At 42.8% G+C, this 27,282-nt stretch overlaps 1 protein-coding gene across 1 annotated transcript in view; it reads left to right on the forward strand.

Annotated features, from left to right (window-relative positions):
* The window catches only part of LOC146780109 (uncharacterized), a 72,229-nt gene that overhangs the window by 23,394 nt on the left and 21,553 nt on the right, over nt 1–27,282 (forward strand). Inside the window, exons 3-9 of the mRNA XM_085638021.1 lie at nt 2,731–2,835; nt 7,966–8,084; nt 12,037–12,095; nt 12,232–12,356; nt 17,716–17,769; nt 20,801–20,972; nt 25,145–25,312. Of these exons, the coding sequence (XP_085494147.1) occupies nt 2,731–2,835; nt 7,966–8,084; nt 12,037–12,095; nt 12,232–12,356; nt 17,716–17,769; nt 20,801–20,972; nt 25,145–25,312 (802 nt within the window). The remainder of the gene's footprint in view (nt 1–2,730; nt 2,836–7,965; nt 8,085–12,036; nt 12,096–12,231; nt 12,357–17,715; nt 17,770–20,800; nt 20,973–25,144; nt 25,313–27,282) is intronic.

Genomic DNA, 27,282 nt, shown 5'->3' on the forward strand with positions numbered 1-27,282 from the left:
GGTTTTTGAGTTCCGCAAGATAACTGGCGCATCCCTGCTAATATGCAGGGATGCGCCAGTTATTGTAAATCTGCCCCTCAGTTTCCATTACGCCCACATGAAGGAGCGTGAGATCACTGCATTGACAGGAAGAGAGACCACTACATTCACAGACAGTAAGACCACTTACTTACTTTACCGCAAAAACTGTGAGGGCAAGAATACATACAGATGGGGTAAAGGCATCTGAACAAAAAGGACAGGAGGGTGACGTCCATTTTCGGTTTGTGCGTGAAAAGATAAGATATCTTTGAAAGGCGAGGTAGGGGACTGAGAGAAGAAGGTGGTGGAGAGAAGACAGAAAGACTGCACAGAAGAAAATGTAAAATGGAGAGACAAGAGTTGAGGTGTTGCGGAGGTGAGTAGGCTAAAGGAAATCAGTGAGGGAGAGAGACAAGAAGGGTGATGAAGAGTAAAAGGAGAGAAAGTGAGAGAGAGAAGGGGGTTAGTGATATAGCTGAATAACAAAGAGAGAGCAAGACAGAGAGGGAGAGAGAGAGAGAGAAAGAGAGAGAGAGAAAGAGCGAGAAAGGAGAGCAAATGGTCAAAACTGTATGAAGGAAACGTGTGTAGGGGTAGTAGAGATCTAGGCAAAACATATTAAAGAAGGAAAGTGAGGGGAGACGAACAGAGAATAAAGGAGAGAAAGTGAGTGGGAAAGAGGAGAGGCAGAAAAAAGTCAGATACAGAGAGGGCGTGTGGATGAAATGTCAATATAGTACACTATATAAGGCAGAGGAAGAGCAACAGAGTAGGTGAGATAGTAGAGTTTGGAGAGGAGACCAGAAATGGTAAAACAAATTCACACTGAGATGAACTCTACGAAGTCAAAAACACCAGGGTATTCAATGATTATCAGGGAAGACATGTCGGTGGCAGTGTGTGGACTGCTACTCACTGGAGGAAGTAAGATATAATAGTAGTAGTATAGGGAATAGAGTAGTCAATATAGTGATAATACCTAGGAGATGTGCCTCATGAACGTGACTGTCTCCGCGGTTGGACCTGGAGCATGGCACCCATGTGAGCGAGAGCGGTAACATGTTCTCACCCATGAGGCCACTCCCGTGGAAACACAACTGGGTAGAGAGGCCGCCTGCGGAAGGCAACTGATGGTCCAGGGCACTGTGCCCTGTAAACTGAGGGAGGCCATCCTCGATCTGATGGAGAAATAAAGCAAAAAGTCCACTAGTGTGGACACGGCAGAAAGGATGGGTGTTGCTCCCTTGTGTGTCCAAGCCTTCTCCAGCTGCGCTGGACCACGCGTGGGGGTTCAGGCCCAGTGGCTTCCTGCCCAGAATGGCCTTCTGCAGCCATGCCAGCTTTCTCAGATCCCAAAAGTAAGGAAACATTGGAAGTGGGCGTGATTGCACAATCGCCTGGATTGTTTACTATTAACAGTAGTGTCTGTAACCTCACAGCTTCACGATGGTCCGCGAAGGCGTTTGCAGTTAGCGCCACAAAGGGACATGTAACCCAAATGCCCAGAACGGATGGGTTACTAGAGAGCTGGGGCGGTTCGTCTCTCCTCAATGCTTGACTGACACAGAGGTACTGGCAAGGGAAACTCAGTGCTCAAATACAGGCCAAGCCACGACCTTCTCCTCTGTGAAGGGATTTTGCAGTTTACACTCCCATATACTAAGGGTGACTCGAAGCCATACAGCAAAAGCAATCTTTACAACTTACGACAAAACATATGTTTGTCTTTGCAATAAAAACAACCCAGAATATGTGACTGCAAGAGGAAATCTGTGAATGTTTGGTAGAGGCCAGTTTGGCCTGTTCGTGTTTTCATGCCCTGGGAGCCCCTTAGTAATGCAGCCAGCTCGAGTGAGCTGATAAACATGGGAATTCAGAGAGAGCTGCGCAAAACCAGCTTTTCTGCCACACGGATTCTGTGCATTACTCCAATGGCTTCGAGCTTCTTATAGAGTGGCCATACTATGCTAAGACACGTGCTTCTAACTGGGGACCTGGGTGGTACTGAGCCTGGGAAGGAACCGGGTCCTTTGTAGAAAACGTCTGTGCATGGAAGCAAGAAATGTACCTGTTGGGAGTGAGTGCCTTGCTACTGCCTGAGGTCAGAGGAAGCGGGATGTATGTACACATTAATGGCATTGCACTAGCAGTGCAAGGAGACCACAGTCTGCATGGAAGGCAGCAGTCGCCATGGAGACACGGGGGAACACTCGCCAGGGGTGCATCTCATGTGGGACGCTGATAGAAGAGCCCAGGGTCCTACAGGCTGCTCACAAGAGAGCACACATGCTTGGATAGTGTTGCTATGAGGCCTCCGGATCTTTACAGGTCAGCACATGTGTGTGGGCTGGACATGATAGGACAGACAGATTTGTGTGGGGTGTTGATAAGAAAGATTGGAGGTGTGTGTGTTCTGCTGACATCCTAGCCCAGGCGTGTGTGCTCTCAGTTTGTGTCTGCGCCCACACGTGAATGTGCAGGGCAGCCTAGGCTGCTGTGTGTCAGCTGCTGACGTGCGGGTTCAGGTGTGTGTGGAAGCCTGAGGTAAGAGTAGAGGTGAGTGCGATCTGCTTACCTGGGAGGTCGCCTGCTCTGCTCCACAGGCAGCATTCAGAGCAGGGCTCGGCACACTGACTGTCTATGAGAAGATAGTCCGCTCTCACCATTGCCGGTCCTCACAGATCCTTCTAACATTCTGTTTCCATGCAGGCGCCCAATGTCAAAATGGAGGCACTTGGGACAGCATAAAGTGCATCTGCCCCCCACAGTACTATGGTCCTTTGTGTCAACACATCTTGGATGACGTTGTTCTTGGTAAGTGTGACTGTTTTCTTTCAAGAACATTATCTTCCTGGGGGTGCATGATGGAATGTGTGGGTGACCCAGTTATCACTTAGAACATACACGCCCTTGTAGCAGAGAATCAGGGAGTGCCTATAAACAACCATTACTTTCCTCCTCCGTCATCCTCGTCATAGTCACCTTTGAGCACCATATGTTCGGGGCACATAACTTCCTCATAAAAAATCCCCTTCCAAAACGGTGCCCTGACAGAAAATACCTGTCATCTGACCTGAAATGGTGGGGCAAACCCATGCCACATCCGTTTATTAGGTCAAGCCTGGGCAGCGCATGCGCTGCTCTGCGAGCCATGCTGTATTGGAGTATGGAATTGAAGCTCCGCCCACTCTCCACCCATATTTGTCATTAGCTTATGTCATTGTCTTTCGTAAATGCTGGCTTCTGATTCCTTAATAGGCTTGTTAGTCCCTCCTTAGTACCGCCTTGTCTTCATTTGTAACCTCCCATGAGGACTGGCCCTTTTACCTCGGTTGTTACATGGTACGTCTTATTTACTTTGTAAGCACTATTTTCTTTAATGGCTTCTCCTATTGCAGGCACTACATGCTTGCCTGCAACATTCAAGGCATTCAGCATTCCATGCGCGCTTTCGCAGGACGCTTTTACAAAAAAAACATTTGTTTGTCAACTTGATAATCAAATGCTTTTTTTGGTAAAAGCACTCCATACAGCGTTTCCACTTTAATAGCAAAAGACACACAATTGATGGATGGAATGCAGAACAAATCAAAACATTTTCCCCCAGTCAAGAGATCTGAGGTAAATCCATCATTCTTTTGCTCACCATGCCACCCCAGTTTAGACCTGGCCATATGCAAATCAATCTAGACCTTGTGCCTCATGGGAACAGTCCAGACCGAAAAGGCCAAGCCAGGTCGTCCTTGGACCGGAAACAAGCCTCCTAGGACCGGTTTCAGAGTTTCACCCCTCTTCAGCCAGGATAGCTTGATTCCAGTGGCACAGTGAGCCCAGGACCCACGTCTGGGCATACCTGGCGCACTTAGGAGCGAGAAAGCAAAAGACACAATCTGTACTGGGGTGAATGTATGACATTGATATACATTCTGTCCATCAACTGTTGTATTTGCATTTGTCACCCCGAGTGGGAAGAGTATGCCCAGACGTGGGTCCAGTGCTTTTCATCCCACTGGAATCAAGCTATCCTGGCTGAAGAGGGGTGAAACCCCGAAACCGGTCTAAGGATGCTTGTTTCTAGTCCAGAGAGGACCTTGCTTGGCAGTTCGGGCTGAGCTGTTCCCATGAGGCATAGGGCCAAGACTGATTTGCATATGGCTGGGTTCAAATTGGAACGGCATGGTGAGCAAAAAAACGATCTCTGTACTGGGGTGAATGTATGACATTGTTCTGCATTCTGTCCATCAACTGTTGTATTTGCATTCCACTTTAATAGCGGCTGCGGACCTTTCATTAGACATGGCTCATCGAAAGAACGGCGCGTGGCCTCTAGTAAAGGCGCAGCATGGGGCGCTTGCAAACAACAAGCATTTGCAATGCAATAGGTCTCGCATTTTAGAAACTTTGATCTATTGGTATTGTAAATGACAATGCCTTTTATTAATGCAGGTTTTTTAAACAAAAATAAAAGGCATTGCCATCTGCTCCTGTTTCGAAAGGCACTAAAGACATGGCTGTTCCCATAACCATCTGCTTCGCTATCGGTTGAACTCGCTGTCGCATCTTCCAGCGCTGGGACGCTCAAGGGCAGCCATGCGCTCTAGAAATCTCCTTACATTACATTACATTTACAATGCCAATAGCTCAAAATCTTACAATTGCGAGAGCCATTGCATTGCAAATGCCATGTTTCTTCTGAGTTCCAGCAAGGGGCGCCCATAGAAGTAAGTGTTTCTTGTTTATTAGTAGTATGTTGCATGGACTGCTATAGCGTTCATGCATGTCTATGTATCTATACTGTCCTGCCACTTCTCCACTGAGCGACTGGGAGTGGCAGTTTCAGGTTGCACTGCAATCTTATGCTGTTTGTACCACCGCTCCAATTCTGAGCGATTGAGAGCAGCGGTGTCTCTTGTTTCCTGATGCGGCACAAGAGTTTTGGGCACCACCACTCCTTTGCTGAAACCGTCAGGAGCAGCGGTTTAATTTTTGGCATTTTTTCTTTGCACGCTGCCACTCTGGTGCTGAGTGTTTGGGAGCTGTAGTTCTTCTTCAGCTTACCGGTGAGCACATGAATTAGTTCCGAGGGGCATTTGGGAACTTAAATCATGCATGAAAAAATTAAATAAAAAATTAAAGATGTGCTGTTTCACCGCTTCCTCGCCTGTCTCTCCTCCATAGTCCTCCCTAGCTCAGCCACAAGAAGCACACCCAGGCTGCCAGTCAGCCAATCACAACGCAGCCTTAGCAGCATTGTGATTGCACTGAGCACCATTTTGAATTGCTCAGACGCTGACTGGAGGCATGGGCATGTTCTCCACGTAAGCTGTAAAGCAGCCTGCATGGAGAACATGCGAAGGGCGCAAGACTGATTTGGGCGGCCCAGGAGGGCCATTCAAGCAGTCATTGCGCACTTTAGAAGGGTGCTATCACTCCCCCCCGCCCCAGCCCCATCATGCAAAGCTGTTATTATCATTTTATTTTCTCTGTCTGTCACTGCAAAAAAGCAGTGGGGTGACTTAGTGGAGGGGCCACCACTGGCAACAGTGCTGCACTGAAGTATTTAAGGTGGCCAGCTTGCTCCCTCCATGTCAGTGTTTGTTTGGTGATTGTAGCCATGGAGGGAAAGCGTTCTGGAAAGTGGAGACATAATTCTCAATCTGGCTCTGAGCTGGAAGTGTAATCAGAGCCAGTTTCCTCGCATCAGCCTGCTGAAATGGATCTAGGTGTCCTTCAGGCTATGATTAATAAAGCTGTTGATACAACTTTTACGGCACAAGAGGGTCCAGCACCTAAAATCCTTCAGGTCTCCTCTCAGCCTGACCCAGAATCTGATGGTTCAGATGAGGAACAGAGGGCATGCTTTGTGAAGAGAGCTGGGTTGAAGGAGGCTATGATGACCCACTTGAAGGACAATTTGGCCTTTCCTACTGTGGTTCCACCAGATGAGGAGGATGTTTCTCACAATACCCTCAGAAGGAGCCTGAGGCTTTGCCGATCCATAAGGCTATATTTGGAATTTGTTTAGGGAATGGTCTGAAGTTGAGAAATCAGAGTTCCCCAGATTCCTTGCTAAGAAGTATTCACTTAACAATTTTCAGAATTAATTTCCCCCTCAGGTGAAGGTGGATTCTCTTTTCGCAGGCCTGCCTATCAGTGGCTCCATCACCTCTGAAGATGCATCTACAAACGACCAGGTTGATAAAAAGGTAGACATGCCACCAAGCGGGCCTATTCTTCTTCAAACTATTCAATCAGGGCAGGTGCTTATGCCACATACGTTGTTTAGTCCCCCCTGCATGACTTTCAGGCCTTGCCTGAGGAACTTCAGCAAGGGGATGATTAATACAAGACTATTTACCATTGATCAACAGGTTTGCTTCCTGTCAGACTTAACTTTTTATTCTCTATTGGCAGCATCCAGTTGAAGTTCCATTGTCTCGGCTAGGAGACACTTATGTTTGAGGTCACGGAAAGTGGAGGTGTCCCAGAAGGCACTCCTCACTTGGCTACCTTTTGATGGGGCAAAATTGTCTTGTCCTCAACTAGAGGAACTTTTGAAGAAATCTGTGGAGGTCTTTAAGCTCCTGACACCTCTGTGACCTGTGGTGAGAGGTCGTGGGTTTGCTTGCAGGCGGGCGTTTATGATTTGTTGGGATTCACAGGATGTTGTATGGGTTTGCCCACCTTTATAGGTCAGGTGACAGGTTCTTCCTGTTAGATCGCTGTTTTTTCTGTGGGTGAATGCTGTGCCCCAAACACACAGCACTCAAAGGTGACTGCTACCAGGAAGACTATGACTTGGAGTAATGAAGATTACCGGTAAGTAATCGCGCACATCTATCCATCAACTCCCAGTTCGTACCACTTTGTCTTTACCTCTATGATGGAGCCCTTTAAAACAACCTCTCTTTAAACAGGGCCAGAATGGTTAACAATGCCAACCTCTGCTACAATATGCTACAATATGCAATCTACCCTGTTCTCCCATCCCTTTTCTTTCTTTCTTTCTTTCTTTCTTTCTTTCTTTCTTTCTTTCTTTCTTTCTTTCTTTCTTTCTTTCTTTCTTTCTTTCTTTCTTTCTTTCTTTCTTTCTTTCTTTCTTTCTTTCTCTCTCTCTCTCTCTTTATCTCTATCTGTCTTTCTGACTCTTTCTCTTACTCTCTCTTTGCCTGCTATGCGTGAAACCATAATTCCTGGGAGCTCAAAATAAAGGCGGGGTCATCGAACTACAAAACCCTTCCTTCAATGGCTGCAGCACCCTATGGAAAAGCCTCATGGAGTAACTGACCAATCCCGCCACGCTCCTTAAGCCATGAAATATGCTTTACTACCTTCACAGAGAACCTGACTTATAATGAGAGGCCGTGGAAAGATGGCAGCCGATAATAAAACTCAAATTAAAAGGGGGCCATGCAGCCTTATGCACTACAGAGTTGCACAATTTGACACTGAAGACCAAGGCATTGTAGTTGCAAATACTTAATTATATTTTATTTATATTAACATGTATTGTAAAATGCTACATGCCTTCTTTTAGTAACCACCATGAAAAATAAACAAAGTGAGGGGCTGATTGTAGACGCCAGCCTTCGGGGAGTGGCTGGTTACATAGGGTATATGCTGGAACACTAGAACGTGTCCAGCAGATCACTACAGTCTCCTGTTCCAGTCTCACTCTTCATCACCCACCCATGTCTCCAGCTCTTGCTTTCTCACTGACCTCAGTCCTCTGTCTCTCCGTCACTCACTCTGTATCTTTCTCTCTCTGGACACTGCGTTTATCTCACTCGCTCTAGCTGTCCTGTCACACTGTCTCCTTCCACATGGTAGCCTGTCCCCAGGGCCTCCCAAGCTGTATCCATCAGAGAATCACACACATCTCCCCTCCCTATTTTTCAGATATCACTCCATGGTTACTAATGATTCGTGCATATGTTTTTACAGACTTTGTTCCTGTTGTTGTCAACGTCACTATAAGCGTGCAAAATGAAACATTTAGCGATGATCTAAAGAACCCATCTTCTGAAGCCTATAAGAAGTTTGATAACCGCTTTAAGGTTCAGGTTAGTAAGAACACATATATGAATTAACTTCTCCCCTGAAGGCAGGGCATTTACCACAGTGGTGGCCAGCATGAGGCACAGGTGGTGGGGTGGGGCGGGCGCAGGGGGTAGGCACGGGGGGAGGGGTTGCGCAATACAAACGAAAATGCACTTACCTTGCCGCCAGGTCCCACGTCTCTGCTTTCCTTGTGAGACTCGAGGAACTGGAAGCCAAGAAGAACAGCCAGGCTCCCCTGACCAATCACAACGCTGCATTGCAGCATTGTGATTGGTCAGCAGCATTGTGATTGGTTTTGAGCATCCTTGTTCAACGCTCCACCAGGGAATAGGGGCCTGGACTTATTCTCCATGCAGGCTGTAATGCAGCCTCCCCTGCCCTGCTCCGAGAGCAGAGCAGCTCCACCCACCTGCCCACCCACAAAGGAAACATAAAATGATATTAACTCAAAGTTATTATCATTTTATATTTCTTTTACTTTGCACTGCTCAAAAGCAGTGGGGCGACGCTCCTCCGCCATAGCAGAGGAGCCGGCACTGTTTAACCATGAATTTGACTAATAGAGATAGAAAGAGGGCTTTGGGACTTCCTGGTCCTTATGACCACAAAAGAGGTGTGGTCTAAAGGATGGAGCTGGAAACTTAGGAGCTGGGGAACAGAGTTCCTCCAGTCCTGTTATGGCTCAACATCGTATGATTCTGGGTAAATCACTCATTCTCATTACACCTAAACAATGGTTTGGTGTTTAAAGCAGTCCTATTCCATGTGGCTCTAGCTGGTGTAAACCCATCATCAGACTCCTACTTTATTTCATTGATGTAGGTCCAATGAGAGCAGGTCTTTTTCTCTATCTCAGTCTCTCAGAGAAGATTTTATAATCAGGTGGTCATCTGATTCCAAGAATCCGCATGAAGCCTGACTCAATGGATCCTAGCCCCACACTTGCAAATCTATTCTCTGCAAACATATCCTAGGATTATGGGCCTTTTATTTCCTTTCATGAGCATCTTAAGAAGTTTCCAAAAGCAGAATTTCATGATGCAGAAAAGATTGAAAGTAATCTGTCAACAAATGAAAATAGATAACATTGTCAATGCAATATTTTGGTGATATTTTTGGACTGGTTTGGTCGGAAGAGCAAGTTCTATTATTTGTTGTCCAGCATCATTCTAATCAAGACGGCAAGTGAACCCTGGCATCATGTAGACGCAAATGACATAAGCATGCGAGTATATATACTGGACAGAAACGTACAGACTATACAAGCAAGTGTAGGAGTAGTAAAATATTGCTTTGTTGTAGAAGAAAATAAAACAGCCACACAACTCCACCTCTGCACTTCTGTAGCCAAGAACTCAACTGCTAAATAGGCAGTAAAGCGTGGCCAGCAGGTACCTCCAAAAATGTTTGGAAGGAGACAAAAACAATAATGGAGAAATGACCTCCCTAGGCAAGGGCGAATTGGAGGTGAGGAATCCAGGCAGAAGACTCTTAACTAGCCAGTGTGAGTAGAGGAGGATACAGGAGACTTGCTGGTGATTCTTGAATGCATGGAAATATAAACTAAAGGAGAGAAAAATGAAATGGTACAAAAAGCTAGAGCAAGGGTTGAAAATGCAACACAAAAATATTATTGGAGGAGTTGTACCTCACACATATCAGAACATTGCAGCTGTATGTGCTGTAGAAATAGGAAATGAAGGAGGTAGTGTGAAGACCATCTTGGGTAGGGATGCAGTCATAGAAATCTGATCCACCAGCAACCTACGATTGGAAACTGATTTACACCAACTCCTCTTCTTCTTCAGCTTCAGTGGGGACAGAGAAGGTAACATGGATGGAAACATGGTGGATCCTGAAAGGAGGTGAATAGACATTAGTTGCTTCTATGTAAAAGGCATTTCCCTCCTTCCTCCAGTGTGTGCCATATAGAAACAATATCATTTCCAACCAATTAAATTGTTGATATGCTGTCCCACAAATCAGTTCTGTGAACCCGAACGATATTACACAATTGGCGAAAGCAACTGAGTAGTTATGGTTAGGTCTTCTTAATAACTTTGGAAATATTCGCCAAATCTATATGAGGGTTTCCAAAAAAGGATCATTCCATTTGGGTTGGTAATGGCAAGTTTAATGCAGATGTGTCAAAGGGGTTGGGAAAAAAGGTGGGGGGGATCGTCAAAAACCGACCTTGTAATTTAATCTTAATAGGATTCCTTGCTTTTCTCTAAAAAAAACAAAGACTTAATCTAATTTGACCAAACAATAAGAACGTACCATGTAATTTAAGGATGTGTCTTACTTGATTTAAATTTTTGAGAAAATAGCATTTAAAAATGCTTTTGCATGGACTTGCAAGTGTTAAAAAGTTATAAGTATGTGGACCATTAGTCTGCTGATGGTCTGCAAACCAGGGCTTGAATACCGCTTGCAAACTAACCCAATCCTATTGAATAAGGGAGGTTTTTTTTTACCAATCATCCTTTTTGGGTCCATGAGTTCAGACACACATACGTAGACCCAAGTGACTCCTGTTGTAATTCTTCCGAGGAAATTTCCTGACTTCGAATGTAATGTCTGCGATGTAGTGACTCCCATGTTATGCCTTCGATGTAGTGCGGGTGCACTCTTGTTCCAGACATTTCCACAGCTCCCAACATTAGCATTCAGTCCTGAAATTGGTTGGCCCCAGATTGATACTGTAATTACATTTGTATAGCACTTGATACTGCTCACTACAAACTGACCTGCTTTTTAAGGTCTTGAATAACAAGCATTGGCATAGCCAATAGGTCTGGCTTTTGGGACCTTATAAGTATTTAGTTATGCAGCACAATATCCTTTGTGCAACAACATTAACTGTTGCATGGTTAAACACTGAAAAGGCCCCAAAGGCGAGACCTATTGGCTATGCCAATGCTTTTTTTTAAAAAGAAAATTGAAAAAGGCAAAAGCCGCGGGGAGTAGAGATAGTCCAAGCAGTGAATTTTGCTCAGATTTTATTGCCTATGTATTTGGGCTTGGGGATGACCAATGCCACATTGTACATTTTTTCTTTTCTGGTGTTTTACCTCCACATAGCTGTTCTTCAGATCGCAATGGGGTATAACATGGCAAAATTGCATGTTTCCACCTTTCTGAGCTGCAAAATAAGGAATCGTGTTTTTGCCCCCACACAAATATTACCAGGGTTTACCTAGAGAAAATTGTGCAAGGAAGAAGTACAGGGTGAATGGGAGTTTTGTGCCATCAGATTGGATGCAAAAAACAATTTGCCCCTGTTTTAATACTACGAACGTACCTGAAATGAGGAACTGAGGGCATGATTCACAAAAGTAAATTTACACTTTTGTGTAAGTTTATTATTGTTCGCTATTCACAAAGGGATTTACGGGTAGTAGCTTTACCTTTATGAGTGTGGAGTCCCCGCACGTAAAAAGACGTAGCTGTTCTTTTTATGTGCGGAGACTCCCCACTCGTAAGGACACTAACCTTGTGAATAGCAAATACTTGTAAATTTACGCAATAGTGTAAATTTAGCTTTGTATATTAGTCCCTTAGGGGGCAGATTTACAAGACCCTTGCGCCACTTTTGCGTCACTTTTAACATGGGTAAAGTGACGCAAAAGTGGCGCAAGGGTCTTGTAAATCTGCCCCTTAGTGACTTTGGTTTGCACCCACTTTGCACTTTTCCATGAGCTTGAATTGGGGGCATTCATTAACATTATGTTCCTCATTAACACCTACGCTCTGTTTTACTCTTTATTTCGGTAATATGCTATAAAAGAGATACACATTAAAGTTTAAAATAGAAAACCAAACCTACAAAACTATGACGAGATATTTAAGAAGGTGATAAAACAATTTAGTGCAACATTAGGACAAACATAAAATCACACACGATGCTTACAACTTCTCGTATAAGTTAAAACGCTCTGTTTTCCCTTTCAGATGAGTCTTCTGTATAAAGACATTGATTACTACGATACCGTGGAGATCACTAGACTGAGGTGAGTGTTGTGCACCAGTCCCTGAGAATGGTTGCTTCTCCTCTAATGAAGTTTCCCATCTCAATGGACACAAAAAACTTGCTGCTACCCATGCTTTGCCCTTGAGTGACCTGCGTTTCTACTTTCCTCCTTTCAGGAAAGGCAGCATCATTGTGGAGCACAATGTCATCTTTAAGGAAGGATCCTCTGGTGGCGCTGTCGACTTTGAGCAGGAGATCAAGGCGAAGCTTAACGGCGTAGAATGCACATCTGGGTCCACCGGTAAAAGAGGCTCTGATGCTAAAACTCCTTGTGATCAGCCATTGCACGGCTTTAGAACATTTGGTTATTTAGTGCTACAAGTTTTTAGAATCCTTCACCTAACTCTGCCATGATATTTGGGGAACATATAGTTATCTATAGGATATGGAAAATACAACTTACCTAGCAGTTTGTTTGGAACACTTGATTCCCCTAAAACAAAACCTTTCATTTCCCATTTCCCTGTGACCAATGTTTGCCAAGGTATTCCTAAAGGGGGCGCATGTGTGACCTGGCATTTGGAAGCGGGGCAATACAAAACACCGACGTTTCTAGCAGTTTCATAATCATTCTCACGGTCAGAGGATGAAATGCCCGGTAACAGGAAGATGTTTCTGAAATGCCATCAAGTGTCACTGCTGTGGTATGCGTTACCTGGTAATGCATTTAGTGTGGCTCCAAGGAACCCCAGCCTCGGTTAAGGACTAGGTTGAACTTTTAACATTGATTGTAAATCCCCATTGGTGAAGACATGCAAGGTGTGTCGAAAGGAGATGAGGCATTGTGCCCCACTGCTACCTTTTATCAACCAGTCATCTGGTTTTTTACCAGACAACCAGTTGTCTCGGTGTGGAGCACAATAATGTGACTGCGTTGGAGATGCCCTGCCGCCACTGCTAGACATTTGGCCAAACCCCTGTGGGCTGTAGTGAACCCAAAGAGTAGGACTTTGAATTGGTCATGATCTCCAAGACCACAAACCTGAGGTATTGGTGGAGAGCTGGATGGATGGGGATGTGGAAGTAGGCACCTTGCAGAGTGGCCATCATGAAGGAATTGCATGTGATGCAACAGTGGAGCTCTCAAAGGTTGAGTATCAGCCTCAAGTTCCTGGCTGGGAGGGAGACATACAAGATCCATTGGTCCCTCTGCTGCAGTGGGCCAACTTATATTGTACATTTGCGAATGAGAGCTTCTACCTGCTCTAGCATTAGTTTGTGATGTTCCTTGATTATGTTGTGAGGATGGACTGAGATATTGGGAGAGGTGGTGGGAAATTCTAAGCAATAACCTTGGGCAATGGTGGGTGTTACCCCCTGATCTGAGGTTATATTCTGGCATTGAGAAAGATAGAACCTCAGACATCCAATGGCAGGTGTTAGATAGTTAGGAGACAGACATGAGGTTATTGGTTGCTGGTGGAGACACCTCTGACTTGTGCTCTTCTACCCTTGGAGTGACTATGCCCTCTGAAGCCATTTCTTGTGTATTGTCTTTGGGCTGCTGCTGCCATTCTTGAAAGGGCTGTTGTGGTTGGAATTGGTGCCTTGGCACAGTGGATGCTGCAGTAGTTTTTGCATGGATTTGTGGTCTAAAAAAAACTGATTTGCTTCCAGATACTCTTGGCCTTGGCAGTGTCCATCTCCTTTTTGACACTGCGATGAAGCAGAATGTTAGTATCTATATGCCTTGAAGCTATACCTGCTGCATCAGAGGCACATCAGATGATGGTTTTGAATCTCTATTGATCTCTATTCTCCATCTCTTTTATGACTTGACGATAGAGACATTAAGTTGAAAAAGCGCCACTGTGTGTCTGCCCCTGATGGCAAGCGCTTTCCATTATTTTCTTATCTCTTTTTGGATAATCAGCTGTCACCTGCACCGTGCATACATGCTCTCTTCCATGCTGTGTGCATGACAAGAGAGACTGGGGATGCATGGTCTTTCAACCCCTGGTGCTACTTCACTTGATTGTACTGGGACCTTAAAGAACTCCGAAGAGCAGTTTAACATTGTTCTGAGCATGGGTAGAAATTGTGTGCTCTACTCTTTTTGAAAGAAAGGGGTTCAGTAAGGAAGTCTTCTTCCTTCTTATCCTCATTTATGGGAACATTATGGTGTTTTCCCACCTTGACTATGAATGCATTATAGGCTAATGTATCATCAGGTAGAGAATCTTTAACGGGATATGGCTCTGAAGAGAAGTCACTCAGAGGGTCTGCCCTGCAGCCATGCCGGGCAGAGTCCGTAAAGGGGCGGCGTCAATCATGGTATGGTGCTCTCGGTGCTGTTTCTTGCCAAGAAGGCAAGGTTCCTTTTGATGTCAGTCCCTGGGGGAAGAAGTTAATGTGTATGAATCGTCTTGTTTTTGAGGTCATGGCTGGATTGCCTGGTCCTTGGTGTCTGTCCCTGGACCTCAAGATGTTGTCCTAATTCTGGGTGCAGGTTTCAGTGGGGGCCAGGAGATGGGACCAATGGATTCAGGGTTATAGGAGGACACATACATGGGCGCCTCTCTGTTAGGTCTTTCATGTTACTGGATGGACCATCCCTGTCAGTTTTAGAATTGATTCCTTTGACACCCTTGGTGACAATGGCAGAGTGAGGCTCCACCCTTCTATGACAAACGATCTTTTTATATCTGATTTATTGCACACTATACACATGGTACAGCTACTTTGATTGTGGTCAGTAAGTGGGCAGGGAATACATACCTGATGCTGGACCAAATGCAGTAATTTGCTGTTGCATGAAGAGCACATTTTATATTGTGTTTCCTCAATACACTCCCCCAAATGATCCATTCGAATATGACCTATCCCCAAGCTTGTCACTTAGTCCTGTTCCAAAGTGATCAAAGTATCGGTAAATGCATAGTGCCTTCTATACATTTGCACTGTGGTTGTTTTTTTTTTTTGATGTGCAGCTGTTGCAGAGCGGTGGAAACATGTCCACATCTGATGGCAGAAAAAAGATCTAAGGTGTCTTAGTGCATTTTGGGTTTCAGGCCAGGTGTCACATGAGAAAAACAACTTGCAGCATCCCAGTCCAGCACCAGCTGATGGATGTATGACGTTACAACGCACACTTTTACAACGCATGCACTTACAACGCATTTTTTACAACGCACAATCCATTACAACGCATGACATTACAACGCAGGACACTACAACGCATTTTTAAAAACTACCTTTACAACGCATTTCCATTACAACGCATACTACCTTTACAACGCATACCATTACAACGCATAATATTAAATTGCATTTAAGGTAAGTATTAGATAGTATAGGGGTAAAAATTACTATTCTAACTCCAGGGGGTGCAACAGTAGGGTAAGTGTTGGATAGTATAGGGGTAAAAATTACTATTCTAACTCCAGGGGGTGCAACAGTAGGGTAAGTGTTGGATAGTTTAGGGGTAAAAATTACTATTCTAACTCCAGGGGGTGCAACAGTAGGGTAAGTGTTGGATAGTATAGGGGTACAAATTACTATTCTAACTCCAGGGGGTGCAACAGTAGGGTAAGTGTTGGATAGTATAGGGGTAAAAATTACTATTCTAACTCCAGGGGGTGCAACAGTAGGGTAAGTGTTGGATAGTATAGGGGTAAAAATTACTATTCTAACTCCAGGGGGTTCAACAGTAGGGTAAGTGTTGGATAGTATAGGGGTAAACATTACTATTCTAACTCCAGGGGGTGCAACAGTAGGGTAAGTGTTGGATAGTATAGGGGTAAAAATTACTATTCTAACTCCAGGGGGTGCAACAGTAGGGTAAGTGTTGGATAGTATAGGGGTAAAAATTACTATTCTAACTCCAGGGGGTGCAACAGTAGGGTAAGTGTTGGATAGTATAGGGGTAAAAATTACTATTCTAACTCCAGGGGGTGCAACAGTAGGGTAAGTATTGGATAGTATAGGGGTAAAAATTACTATTCTAACTCCAGGGGGTGCAACAGTAGGGTAAGTGTTGGATAGTATAGGGGTAAAAATTACTATTCTAACTCCAGGGGGTGCAACAGTAGGGTAAGTGTTCGATAGTATAGGGGTTAAAATTACTATTCTAACTCCAGGGGGTGCAACAGTAGGGAAAGTGTTGGATAGTATAGGGGTAAAAATTACTATTCTAACTCCAGGGGGTGCAACAGTAGGGTAAGTGTTGGATAGTTTAGGGGTAAAAATTACTATATTATGCATTGTAATGGTATGCGTTGTAATGGTAGTATGCGTTGTAATGGAATGCGTTGTAAAGGTAGTTTTTAAAAATGCGTTGTAATGTCCTGCGTTGTAATGTCATGCGTTGTAATGGATTGTGCGTTGTAAAAAATGCGTTGTAAGTGTAGTGCGTTGTAAAAGTTGCGTTGTAAAGGTTGTTCCCCCCAGCTGATAGGAGTCTGCACAGCATCAGTTTCCACAGCACATACTACAGCCACATTGTTCTGCTTTAATTCAGATCTTGAATGATGTGACTGTACACTAGGTCATTTAAGGTAATCTAAACATGGATTTGTATACTATAATAGGGCTGAATTGGTGTGTCTGTACACGAGGTCGAGGATCAAGTGGTGGCTTGCTGCCTGATGTGGAATTGAAGGTTAAAAAGGTATCTCAGATCAGATCCTGAAAGGTGAAAGTCCATCACAGGTCCATGTGTAAAGAGTGGGGCAGTATTAAAGGTCACTGAAAATCATTAAAGGGTGTGGCTGTTTAGAGTTTAAAGGGCTTGTTTCTAACCTCTCAGCATTCAAATAGTGGGACTCTACCCCAGACAAGAGCTCAAAGTCAGAAATCAAGGAGAGGGATTTTAACTCAGTTTAATACCTGATCAATGCAACACCAGCATAGGTCATGCTTGAAGTGTGTTACAGTACACCTGCCACCTGGAGAGATCAAATGTGAGATTCAACCAAAGATCAGCACTGAAAGAATTAGATTTTACCCCTGATCAGAGCTCAAAGAGGGGGAAGTTGTTCTAGTCAATGTTTGTAGAACAGAATATTAGCTAGGTCAGGATTGAAATAATGTATTTTCCTGGCAGACAAGGCTCAAATAATTGCCAAGTACCCCAGTTTAGGGTTCAAAATGTGGGATTCGACCCCAGTTCTCGACTGAAAGAGTGGAACTCCTTCCGAGGTCAGGGCTAGAAGCATAAATCTACCCCAGTGAAGATGGGTCCTTTGCCTCATGTGCCACCTGAACACGAGGACTTGGCTGAAGGTCAGGGCTTGAAAGCTGGGACTCTCTCGCAGTTCAAGGATCAAAGGGTGGTTCAGTCAGAAGTTAGAATGTAATTATGCATCCTGGCAGCGCAAGACAGGGTAACTTTGCTAACAATCAAGGCTAAGAAAGTGAGACAGGGTACCATAATTGAACTGCACTTTGAAGGTGGGTTCCACCTCTGATCATTGTTAGATATATGGAACTCTGTCTCATGTCAATTTTGAAAAGGCTGGTTTCTCTCTTAATTTGTACTGCAAATGATGTCCTTGTTTAAGAAAATTCCTTCTTTAGGACAACGTTACTTCACATCTGCTGCTTACAAACATCACACAGAAATACAAGCTATTAACCAGATGTGTATTTTCCATCCCTAGATCATCTATGCTTTAATCTGACTGAAGTTGGACAAGCTAAAGTGGACCTTCAAGGTAAGACCTGAGCATTTAGTGCCAGACACCACCCTACTTACTAATCCTCTTATTTTCTCTCTTGGGTTCCAAGCCATGAGTTTACTCACAGACATTCCTATTCCCTTTGGCGATGACATTTGATGAGTTATTACCATTCATGGGGGAACTGCATGGGATTGTGAACTTATGGTAGATAAAACAAAAGAGCAAAAACTCACCCAGTGCATGAAGTAGAGTGGAAATAGTATTTGCAAAGATTGCATGAATTCACCACTAGACCTGCTTTCACTTGCCATCCTTTTATTTAATTAGAATGTTTAGTCACTGTTGGGAGATGATACGCTTGTTTTACTAACATGTTATTAGCTGTGTCTATTTTATGATGTCGCTATACTAGAGGGGACAGTGTCTCTGCTTGCTCTTCATGCCTGTGCCCACGCATTCCCATTTGTGGACACTGTTCCATTGCTTTGTAGCAAGATTTGCTCTTTATTAATCACACTGAAGTTTCCAAAAAGTGGTGCATGAAATGCTTGAATTACTCTCAGCCACTGGTAATTACTCGGGCGCATCTCAGTCCATCGTTGTTTTGCACACCATGCCACCTCAGTGTGTCACCACATTTCTGTATACTCTGTATTACTCAAAATTAGTTAGAAGAATACACAAAAGAAGAGAGCATAGTTTGTTCTTATGGAATTTTAGTCCACATTGGGCGGTTTACAAATGCAAACATTTGTGGAAAAGCTTTAGAATTGCCAAGAGCTAGGACTTCGTAGTATGCTTCAGATCAATGGACAGAGCCCTACCATGTACCTCACCTCAGAGAGAAGCATACGTGCTTTATAAGACCCTCTTGATCTGACGTACTCTTCCTAAAGAGACCGGAAAAAAAAAATCTGGAAATTTGAGGTAAAAGATTAAGTGCCTGATTATGTCTCGTGGATGGGATGCTCTGTCACAACAGTGACGGATAACCCATCCTGCAAAATATAAATCCCATTATATCCAATGGGATTTCAACTTCAGCAGACAGGATATCCGTCAACGTTTTGACAAAGTATCCCATTCTCCGAGATCTAAATCAAGCCCTCATTCTTTTCTTTCAGTTAGTGGGATTAGGATTTCCTCTTTGATGCCTGTCTGTCACCCAAGGTTAGGGACATAGCACAAAGAGACAGCTTGTTTTTCACTTTCTCACAAACTGAGGTGGAATTATGATAAAATAACAATAATTGTACAATTGCTTCAACACCATCTAGTCAATATGTCCTTTATCTTGCCACTAACAACTAGCACTAACCGAGTCATTCCCAAACATGTTTGTTTTTATTATGAATTCAATTACTTTAACATTGAAGTAAAAGAAGTATTGTACTCCTCCGCTAACTCTATTGCTTACCATGACTCCAACTCTAAAAGATGCTAAATATTTTATTTAATTAACTACATTTCAAATGAATGTCCTCAACAACATATCCCTTTTCAGGTAGAAACAATTGCCTTTTCTAAAAAAAAAAAGAATTAAAATGACATTTACTTAAATTAAAATGAAATTATTGAATTTATAACCTTTTCCCTAGCACTTATCCTAAATAGTGATAACTCTTTAAGTATTTAATTAAAATGAATATGTGTGAAATATGGCACCTTTACTCTAACCTTAGCACTAATCATTTCTCTAACACTAATCATTTCTTAAAATTAAATATTAATAATACATTATATTAATTTGCACGAATTTAAACTTTAAAAACAATAAACCCTTGCTGTAAACCTAATACCATTTTTAACTCTTACTCAATAACTCCATCAATGGCAATCTATTTTTTATTATTTTATTTTCCTAATATGGCTTCCTGTATCACAATCATAATACTCATCCTAACCCTAAACCCAACCAATCATATTTATTTTAATATTACACAACAATTATTTAATCACAATAACTCTTTATAGTGATGCATAATGTAACCCGGCTAGCTAATGGTGGGGTAGAAATAATTTCGCTGAAGTAATGGTTAAAAGTAGTAATATTGGAGTGGTAATGGTATGTTCCCACCCAGAGTCCTTCGGGAGCCTATATAATTTTTAATACCCTCTTACATTTGTATGACACTAAATTAAGGTCAGTAGTATCGACCTGCACACATATTGAATCCAGTACATTGACTACCATTACATCACCATGGTAAATATATTATTAATATTTTTACTCTTACGTTGTTTATCTACCTTAATAATTATTGTATTCAAATATCTTACTTATCTATAATTACCTTGTTGTGTAATGGTACAACGATTTAGGGGACGCAATATAATTATCATTTGATATACCGCACAAAATGCCTAGTGGGTCACCCTAGGACAAGTGGCGGGCTTTTCAAAGGGTCTTCACAATAACCTCCAGAGAGAAATGAAAGAGCTGGACAGAAGGCTTGCAGTCATGAAATGAGGCTCCTGGAGTTTCTCATGCTCCCTTGTGCCTTCCTGTTCATCCCATGTTTCAATAGCAGCTGTGTGCAACATGGGTTCATGAGGGCCCGATCCATGCCACGTTATCAAGATCTGCCCATCAGACAAATGTATAGAGAATCTAAATTGAGCTCAAGTACAGTGTTAATGGTTTTACTGAAACTATGGCATGGATCCAGCCCAGCTGGACCTGGTTGGGACCCCACTGCGGCAAGCCCTGGCTGTGCTGGGAAGAGAATGTATTTATTGATTAATCAATTGATTTAATAGTTTTAGAGCAGTCGGCTTGATGTTTGTACCAGAAAAGTCTTACATAAGGTATATGATGGAATATAGATAATTTGAAATGATGGAAGAATACATATACTTGAGTGGTGTCGGAAGTTTTGAACAAAGAGGGTGTGTTGTGATGAGGAGGAAGCAAGACACCAAGAGGGAGGAATCAACAGAAATACGATTATCCATAGTATAGTAACACAGCAGCCCAAACACCATCTAGGAAATTGCGCGGTTCTGTATTTATTGTAGTCCTCCCACCTTTGTTCTGGTTCTTACCCCTGTTTTTTCTCTGCAGATGCTTGCACCTACGCGAACTCAATTTCTGAGGATTACAAGAAGTATTTTTATGCTGTAAATATCTCGAGGAACAGTATTCATTGCGTCTCCAGATGCAGCAACCTGCATCCCAACCAAATAAATTGTGAAAGAGGAGAATGTTCTCTGAGGAAGAATGGGCCAACTTGCTTGTAAGTCAACCATGCATCCTTTGCTAGCCAATGAGGAGTGAGGGGAGGATGTGCTTGAAGGGGACCTACTTCAAATTGATCTGCGTTGAATGATATGCGCTTTCTGCTCGATCATGGCCTCCATATCTTTCCCATAACAATACCCAAAACAAGGTACATGGTTCCCTATGATGGTTGACGCTTGGGTCAAATAAACACATACAGAAGTCTGCCCAAGGGCATTGTTTACATGAAAACACAAGGGGTAGCGGAACTGACTCATGGTCCTTAATTCCATTCAAGATCATTAATATCATCCTAGTAAGGAGCGGGAACTTTGCTGATGTTTTTAGGAGCTCTTGGAAATCAGCTAACGTCATGTAGTTATGGACCTCCTTCATTACCATGTTGATGGAGGCTGTGTTTGGACAAGTGAACAAGGGTCTTGGAGCGTGGTTTAGCTTCTTTTCTTTCTGCTGTCTGGTGGACCCTTAGGGCCAGGAGTGCAACGGCTCTACCAGGGTTATTGGCTGGCAAACCAGCGGCAGCGTTTGCTAAACTTGCCTGGCCCTAGTGATGCCCATGGACATCTATGGTGCATTTTGCAAATTTACATTCACTTGGGGCTGATTACTGCAAAGGCACAAGGGGTATATTCAGTTCATGACAATAGAAGGTTTGTTGAGGCCTCTGTTGAGGCCACTTTATTAGATAAAAAACGCCAGTTCCCTTTGTTGATGTTTGTAGACGCTCCTGGAACTCAGCAAACGTCATGTAAATATCGGACTAATTCATTGCCATGTTAATAGAGGTTGTGTTTGGCCAAAGTCCTTCCTAAGTTGATAGTTTGCCCGTCATTACAAGCTGGCATTAATCAGCATGGAGGCTCCACAGCTGGTGATTACTTCTACCCCAGGCTGCAGTATTGATCTGGTGCAAGATATTCTCCCAATTCCAAATTTCAGTTCTCAGAAGAAGCGACAACCACTGGTTGAGCGCTGATCACTGCAGAGTTTCCCTTATTTCAGGCACGATTGCCTGTTTATATCTTGCCAGATTTTTTTTGACTCGACTCTTTAATAAGTCTGTCCTCAGCAAGTATTTTCTAAATCAGTATTTGCTGATGAAGCAAATTTTCCTTGTCACTTTCACCCGACAAAGCAATTTGCGGTTTGCAGCCTATGTCCGTTTATGGAGTATCCCAGACAATGACGTCTTCCCACTGATGCACCCAGTTTTTAGGCAGATGCAGTGTATGTATACCCTGCTATATCAGCCCTCTATCCTTCCAAAGTCATAAACTGAGTATCATTAAATTGGGTAGTACTAGCACCTGCTTTTTCACCGCACCTGCAACTGGTAGATGTGCGGTACTATGATGGTCTACCTAAAACACACATTACTACTAACAGCTTAACAATGGCCTAATTTGATCTCATAATTTCCCTTGGGAGAGTAGAGCCTAGAGCCAGGGACTCACACTTATTAAACCATATTACATTTAAAATAACACCATCATCAGTAAATAGCACCCTACTTTCTCTGACATCTAGTTCCTCAGTTCTTCCTTACAAGGGCACCAATCGATTAAAATGCCAGGGGTGTCAGAAGAGAAATCACACACCTTTATAACTTTGACATTCTAACAGATGTGCCTCCTTTGCCACCCTTTGTCCCAACAGTCCCCTATTTACAGGTGAAAGGTTACAAGAAGGGTAAGTTTGAGAACTGCAAAATGTATACCCAACTGTTCATTTTCTGTCTGTGCCACTGCAATAATGACTCCTAGGACCCGGGTGCGAAACGGCTGCCAGGAGTAGAACATGCTACTGCTGGCTGTTCCTTATTGATGTTCATGCCTCTTCACTTCCCCAGCGAATGCTGTCGTTGTCACTGAGATGCTACTAATTAAATTCACGGCCTGAATGTGTTGATATGCCCCAGTCCTACTACCAAATTGAGGATTGAAGCAATACTTTACTATTATAGCCTTATAGCGTACTGCCAAAGGCTATACCGGTTGTTAAAGGCCCTGAACCCGAATATATGCTCGAGCCTCAGGAGAGGGCCAATAACAAGGGATAGGGCCTTTAACAACTGGTATAGTCCGAGGCAGAAGGGATATAAGGCTATTAGAACATACTACTCACTAAGGGTTGGATGTTTTAAATTAAAGAGGGAGAAAAAGAAAGGGAAACATTGGAATGTTAGAGCTCCCGGCTTTTACCAGCCATTATAAGCTCGGAGCTCCTCCATTTTATTCAATGGAGTTATCAACATTCCAATGTTCTAATTCCCCTTGAACATCTAAAATACTTGTAATAGTATGTTTCCCTGCACAATGGAAGGGCCCTTGGAGTTATGAGAGGAGGGTTGTCTGAACACTGTTGCAGTCCTTCTCTAACTTTCCTACAGAGAGTTATAGATGATAAGATTTACTTTGTCCATTTTACTTAATCCTGCCTTCAATTTTTCCCCTTACCTAAAGCTGGGTGCACAAATAACTGGTCAAAAACATACTAGCCCAAATTGCGACCAGTGTTTTTATGACCAGTAAAGAATTTTATGAAACAACATGTTGTACTAATAGGTAGGGTCGTAAAATTCCAAATTGTAGTGGGTCACAATCTGACCTACCTCATGAATATTAATGAGGTACATTACAAATTGTGACTCACTTTAATTGGAGGCCATCACAGGGATGGTGGCCTATTGGGATCAGCAGATCACCATGCTGGTAATTGCATTTAAATAAAGCAAACATTTTGTTACTACAGACAGTCCATTTTCCATAAAGGAATTGGGTCTGTGTTTAAAAATAAACGTTTTTTTCTTTATTTGAGAGTTGGTTGTGGTCCTGCCTATTACTCAGCAAACTTATTTTAAATTCACAAAGGGGAAGAGGCTCCAAGGGGGTCACCTTCAATTTTGCGAATGCGTTAGCACCTCCTTTAAGGTCTCAGCAACCTTTCAATGTGATACATAGCATATTGATTTAGTATCCATTTTTGAGGCCATTTTATGGGTCGGTAAATGTTTTCTGATACTTAAAATGGGATTAGTACAACTGAAAAAGCAATTTCATGGTCACAAACTCTGAATCAGATCGCTTGCAACCATAAATACGCCTAGTATATCTGGCCTCTAAAAATTGCTGTAAAGCCAACAGTTTCCTTAATCTTATATCATGTTATAATTTAACAGTTCACAATGCATTATTACTGCCTCTTATCTTAATCCAACACTGAATCAGGTATCTTACTCTGGCACTGACCATAACCCATCAACAAATTAAATTCCATGATTTTAATCATGATTCATTAACACTATCGTTAACCCTAAAGCTATTTGTTTTCTATTTATTTAAATTAAATAAATAATAGCAATGTGTAATACCAACAACGCTAGGCATTACCCTATATTTAATTCTGTTAATAAAATGTACTTCAAATGGCATTTTTATATTGTGTTAAAGTAAGTCTTACCCTATCTGTATATGGAATTGAATTATGTTCAAGCAATTTATCAGTCTGTTTCCACTCTCACCCCAGCCTTATATTTGACCAAGTATGTTTTAATATCATTTTATTCAATTATGTTAATACTAACACCAGCTCCCCCAGCCCTCACCCACTTAACCATAACTGTAAATGTTAATGAAATATTTAAAATTGAACATATTCAACCTAAGTAAATATCGTAAACTAAATCTTAATTGATTTTATTGTTTTCAATGAATTACAGCTAAACTATCATCCCTAATTCTAACCATAGTTTAATTAAAGTGCATTAAAGTCATTTTTTTACTACTCACCCTAGTACCAAATTATACTTAAGCTCAAAAGTTGTTCTTCTTTTGCCTTGGGCAAAGTGATGGTGTAACTCACTAAATGGAGACAACTTGAAGATGAGGTGGAAGTAAAAGTCATAGAAAGTAAATGGGGCAAGGTAAGGAGCAGCACCATGCCTTCTCTGTCTTAAAAAAAGAGACTGAGGCGAAATTGGCTGTAGACAGGACAGGTTAACCAGTATGAACCAGGAATTGCTGTTCCTTAGAGTGACGTAGTGAGTGTGATACAGTTATAGTTGCAGGAATCGGCTCACTTTCTTTTCCTACTTGGCACAAATTTGTTGGCGTTTGCTCGTCATTTTTTCATGTCTTAATTCACAGTTTACTTGTTTTTTCCCTGCAGCTGTGAGTTTTCAGACTACTATTGGTACTATGGGGACAGATGTCAAACAGTGGTCAGCAAAATTGGTGTCTATGTTGGTGTGCCGTTGGCATTGGCTGTGCTACTGGCCATATTTGTCAGTCTCGTCGTTTTGGTGTGCCGAAAGAAAAGGGATCCTTCCAAGGAGAAGTAAGTAATGCTCTCTGCTTCAATGTATTTCTTGTTTTTCTAGCTCAAGGGTCAGGATTCTTTTTAAGGAACGATTACTGTAATTCATTATACTCGGAGATTAATAAACATCTTATCCAGCGCCTCCAGGTTGTGCAAAATGCTGCCGCCAAATTTGTTTTGGCTCTTCCAAAAGACTCCTCCGCAACAGCCGCCAGGAAGTATCTTCACTGGCTCCCTATTCATCATAGGATTTCTTTTAAACTCCTATGCCTCACATATAGAGCCCTTCTCATCGGCCCCTCGGATGCTCTGGGGTCTTTGTTGACCCGTTACATTCCTAGTAGATATCTTCGCTCCTCTGATGCTAATCAACTGGTAGTCCCCCGAACCAAGAAGGTTAGATGGGGTAGCAGAGCTTTTTCTGCCGTTGCCCCGCTACTTTGGAATTCACTTCCTATGGAGATTAAATCTCAACCCTCTCTGGTTCTTTTTAGGAAATTTCTTAAGACCTGGTACTTTGAGAAGGCCTACCAGTAAGTTCCTTTTATCCTACAGTCAGTATTTTTTTTTTGGTAGGCGCCTTGACGCCCATTGGGCTTAGTAGCGCTATATAAGATTTGTTTCATTCATTCATTGTTTCATTCATTGGCCTACAAATAGAAGTGGTGGAAATATAGATTACCTTTTCTTGACTTCAGCCTGTATATTAGGTGGTATCAAATTGTTGGACAGGTCATATTGTGTTCCAATCATTCAGGAAAAAATGGGCAGAGTGCTAACAGGGATTCAATAATGGGGATGAGAGAAATTGAAAAGGAGGTAGTGGAGACCAGGTTGCAAACAAAATGCTTGTGAGATATTGGCAGCTGCGGCCCGTGCACGTAAGTGCGGTGGGGCGGTGGGTCTTGGTGGGGGTGTGGGGGGATTTTGACAGATGATGAAGTTGGAAAATTTGTTACTTATCTAATTTTCCCTTGAAATGCCCCCACCTGGCCCCACTGCCCCACCGCTCTTACCTGCGGCTGGATATTGGAGATAGTAAATACTGGGGTGAGGATTGGTGACAGAGAGGTGGAAAACTGAACAGATGACATGCAGATATGTGGCAATATGAATCGGGAGAAAGGGGTTACAGGGCAGTGTTGCAACACTATTGGACAGTGAGAATATTGGGGCAAAGTGCTGCATAATGGTCAGGGAGTAGAGCAGGTGTGGATCATATCCACCCATGCTTACCTAAGGGTTTCTCGCACCATTTGGGAATCCAGGTACTTATAAATTAGGTGAGTGGGAGAACTCAAAGGCTGTCTGACCAAAGAAACCTCCAAACATACACTGATGTTGTAACAGATAAAGCAAAAATAACCTAATCCAATGAGGTGGAAGCCCAAAAGCTGAGGCTGTTCATCAGTGGTGGATGGCTGCAGAGCAGATGGAACAGATAACTAAAGAACACAGGCCAGCCCTTTGAGCACAGTCAAATGAAAGCCAGCTCATGCCCCAGATGTAACAAGTCTTTTGTCAAGAACTCCAGAAGCAAAAACCTCAAGCAAGCCAGCAGAAGTCAGGCATGAACTTAGCTCTCAGAGAAGGGGTTATCAGAACTGAAAGAATTCCAGGAGATGAACAGGTAGAAAAGAGACATGGGCTTGGGAAGTCAGTAGAATATGAAACAAGATATTAATTACAAGACAAGAGTTCTGTTCCCAAGATAAAGGACCAGTCAGAAAGCCTATATAATTATAAATTAAAATTTGAGAAACACATGAAAAGTATGAAGGGAATCCCCAACTCAACGCATGAAGGAATAGCAAAGGAGTGGCAAAATGTACCCTCAACCAAAGTAACACAAAAGTATGTAATGTGTTTTGTGAATGTTATATCATTGTCTTGCAGCTTGCTGTGGTAGCATGGTCATAGGGGTACTGCAAAGTGATAGAAAATACAAAAGCCAGACGCAGCCAGAACAAATATTTTCAAAAAGCAAA

Source organism: Triturus cristatus, chromosome 12 (genome assembly GCF_964204655.1).
Source record: "Triturus cristatus chromosome 12, aTriCri1.1, whole genome shotgun sequence".
Lineage (NCBI taxonomy): Eukaryota > Metazoa > Chordata > Amphibia > Caudata > Salamandridae > Triturus > Triturus cristatus.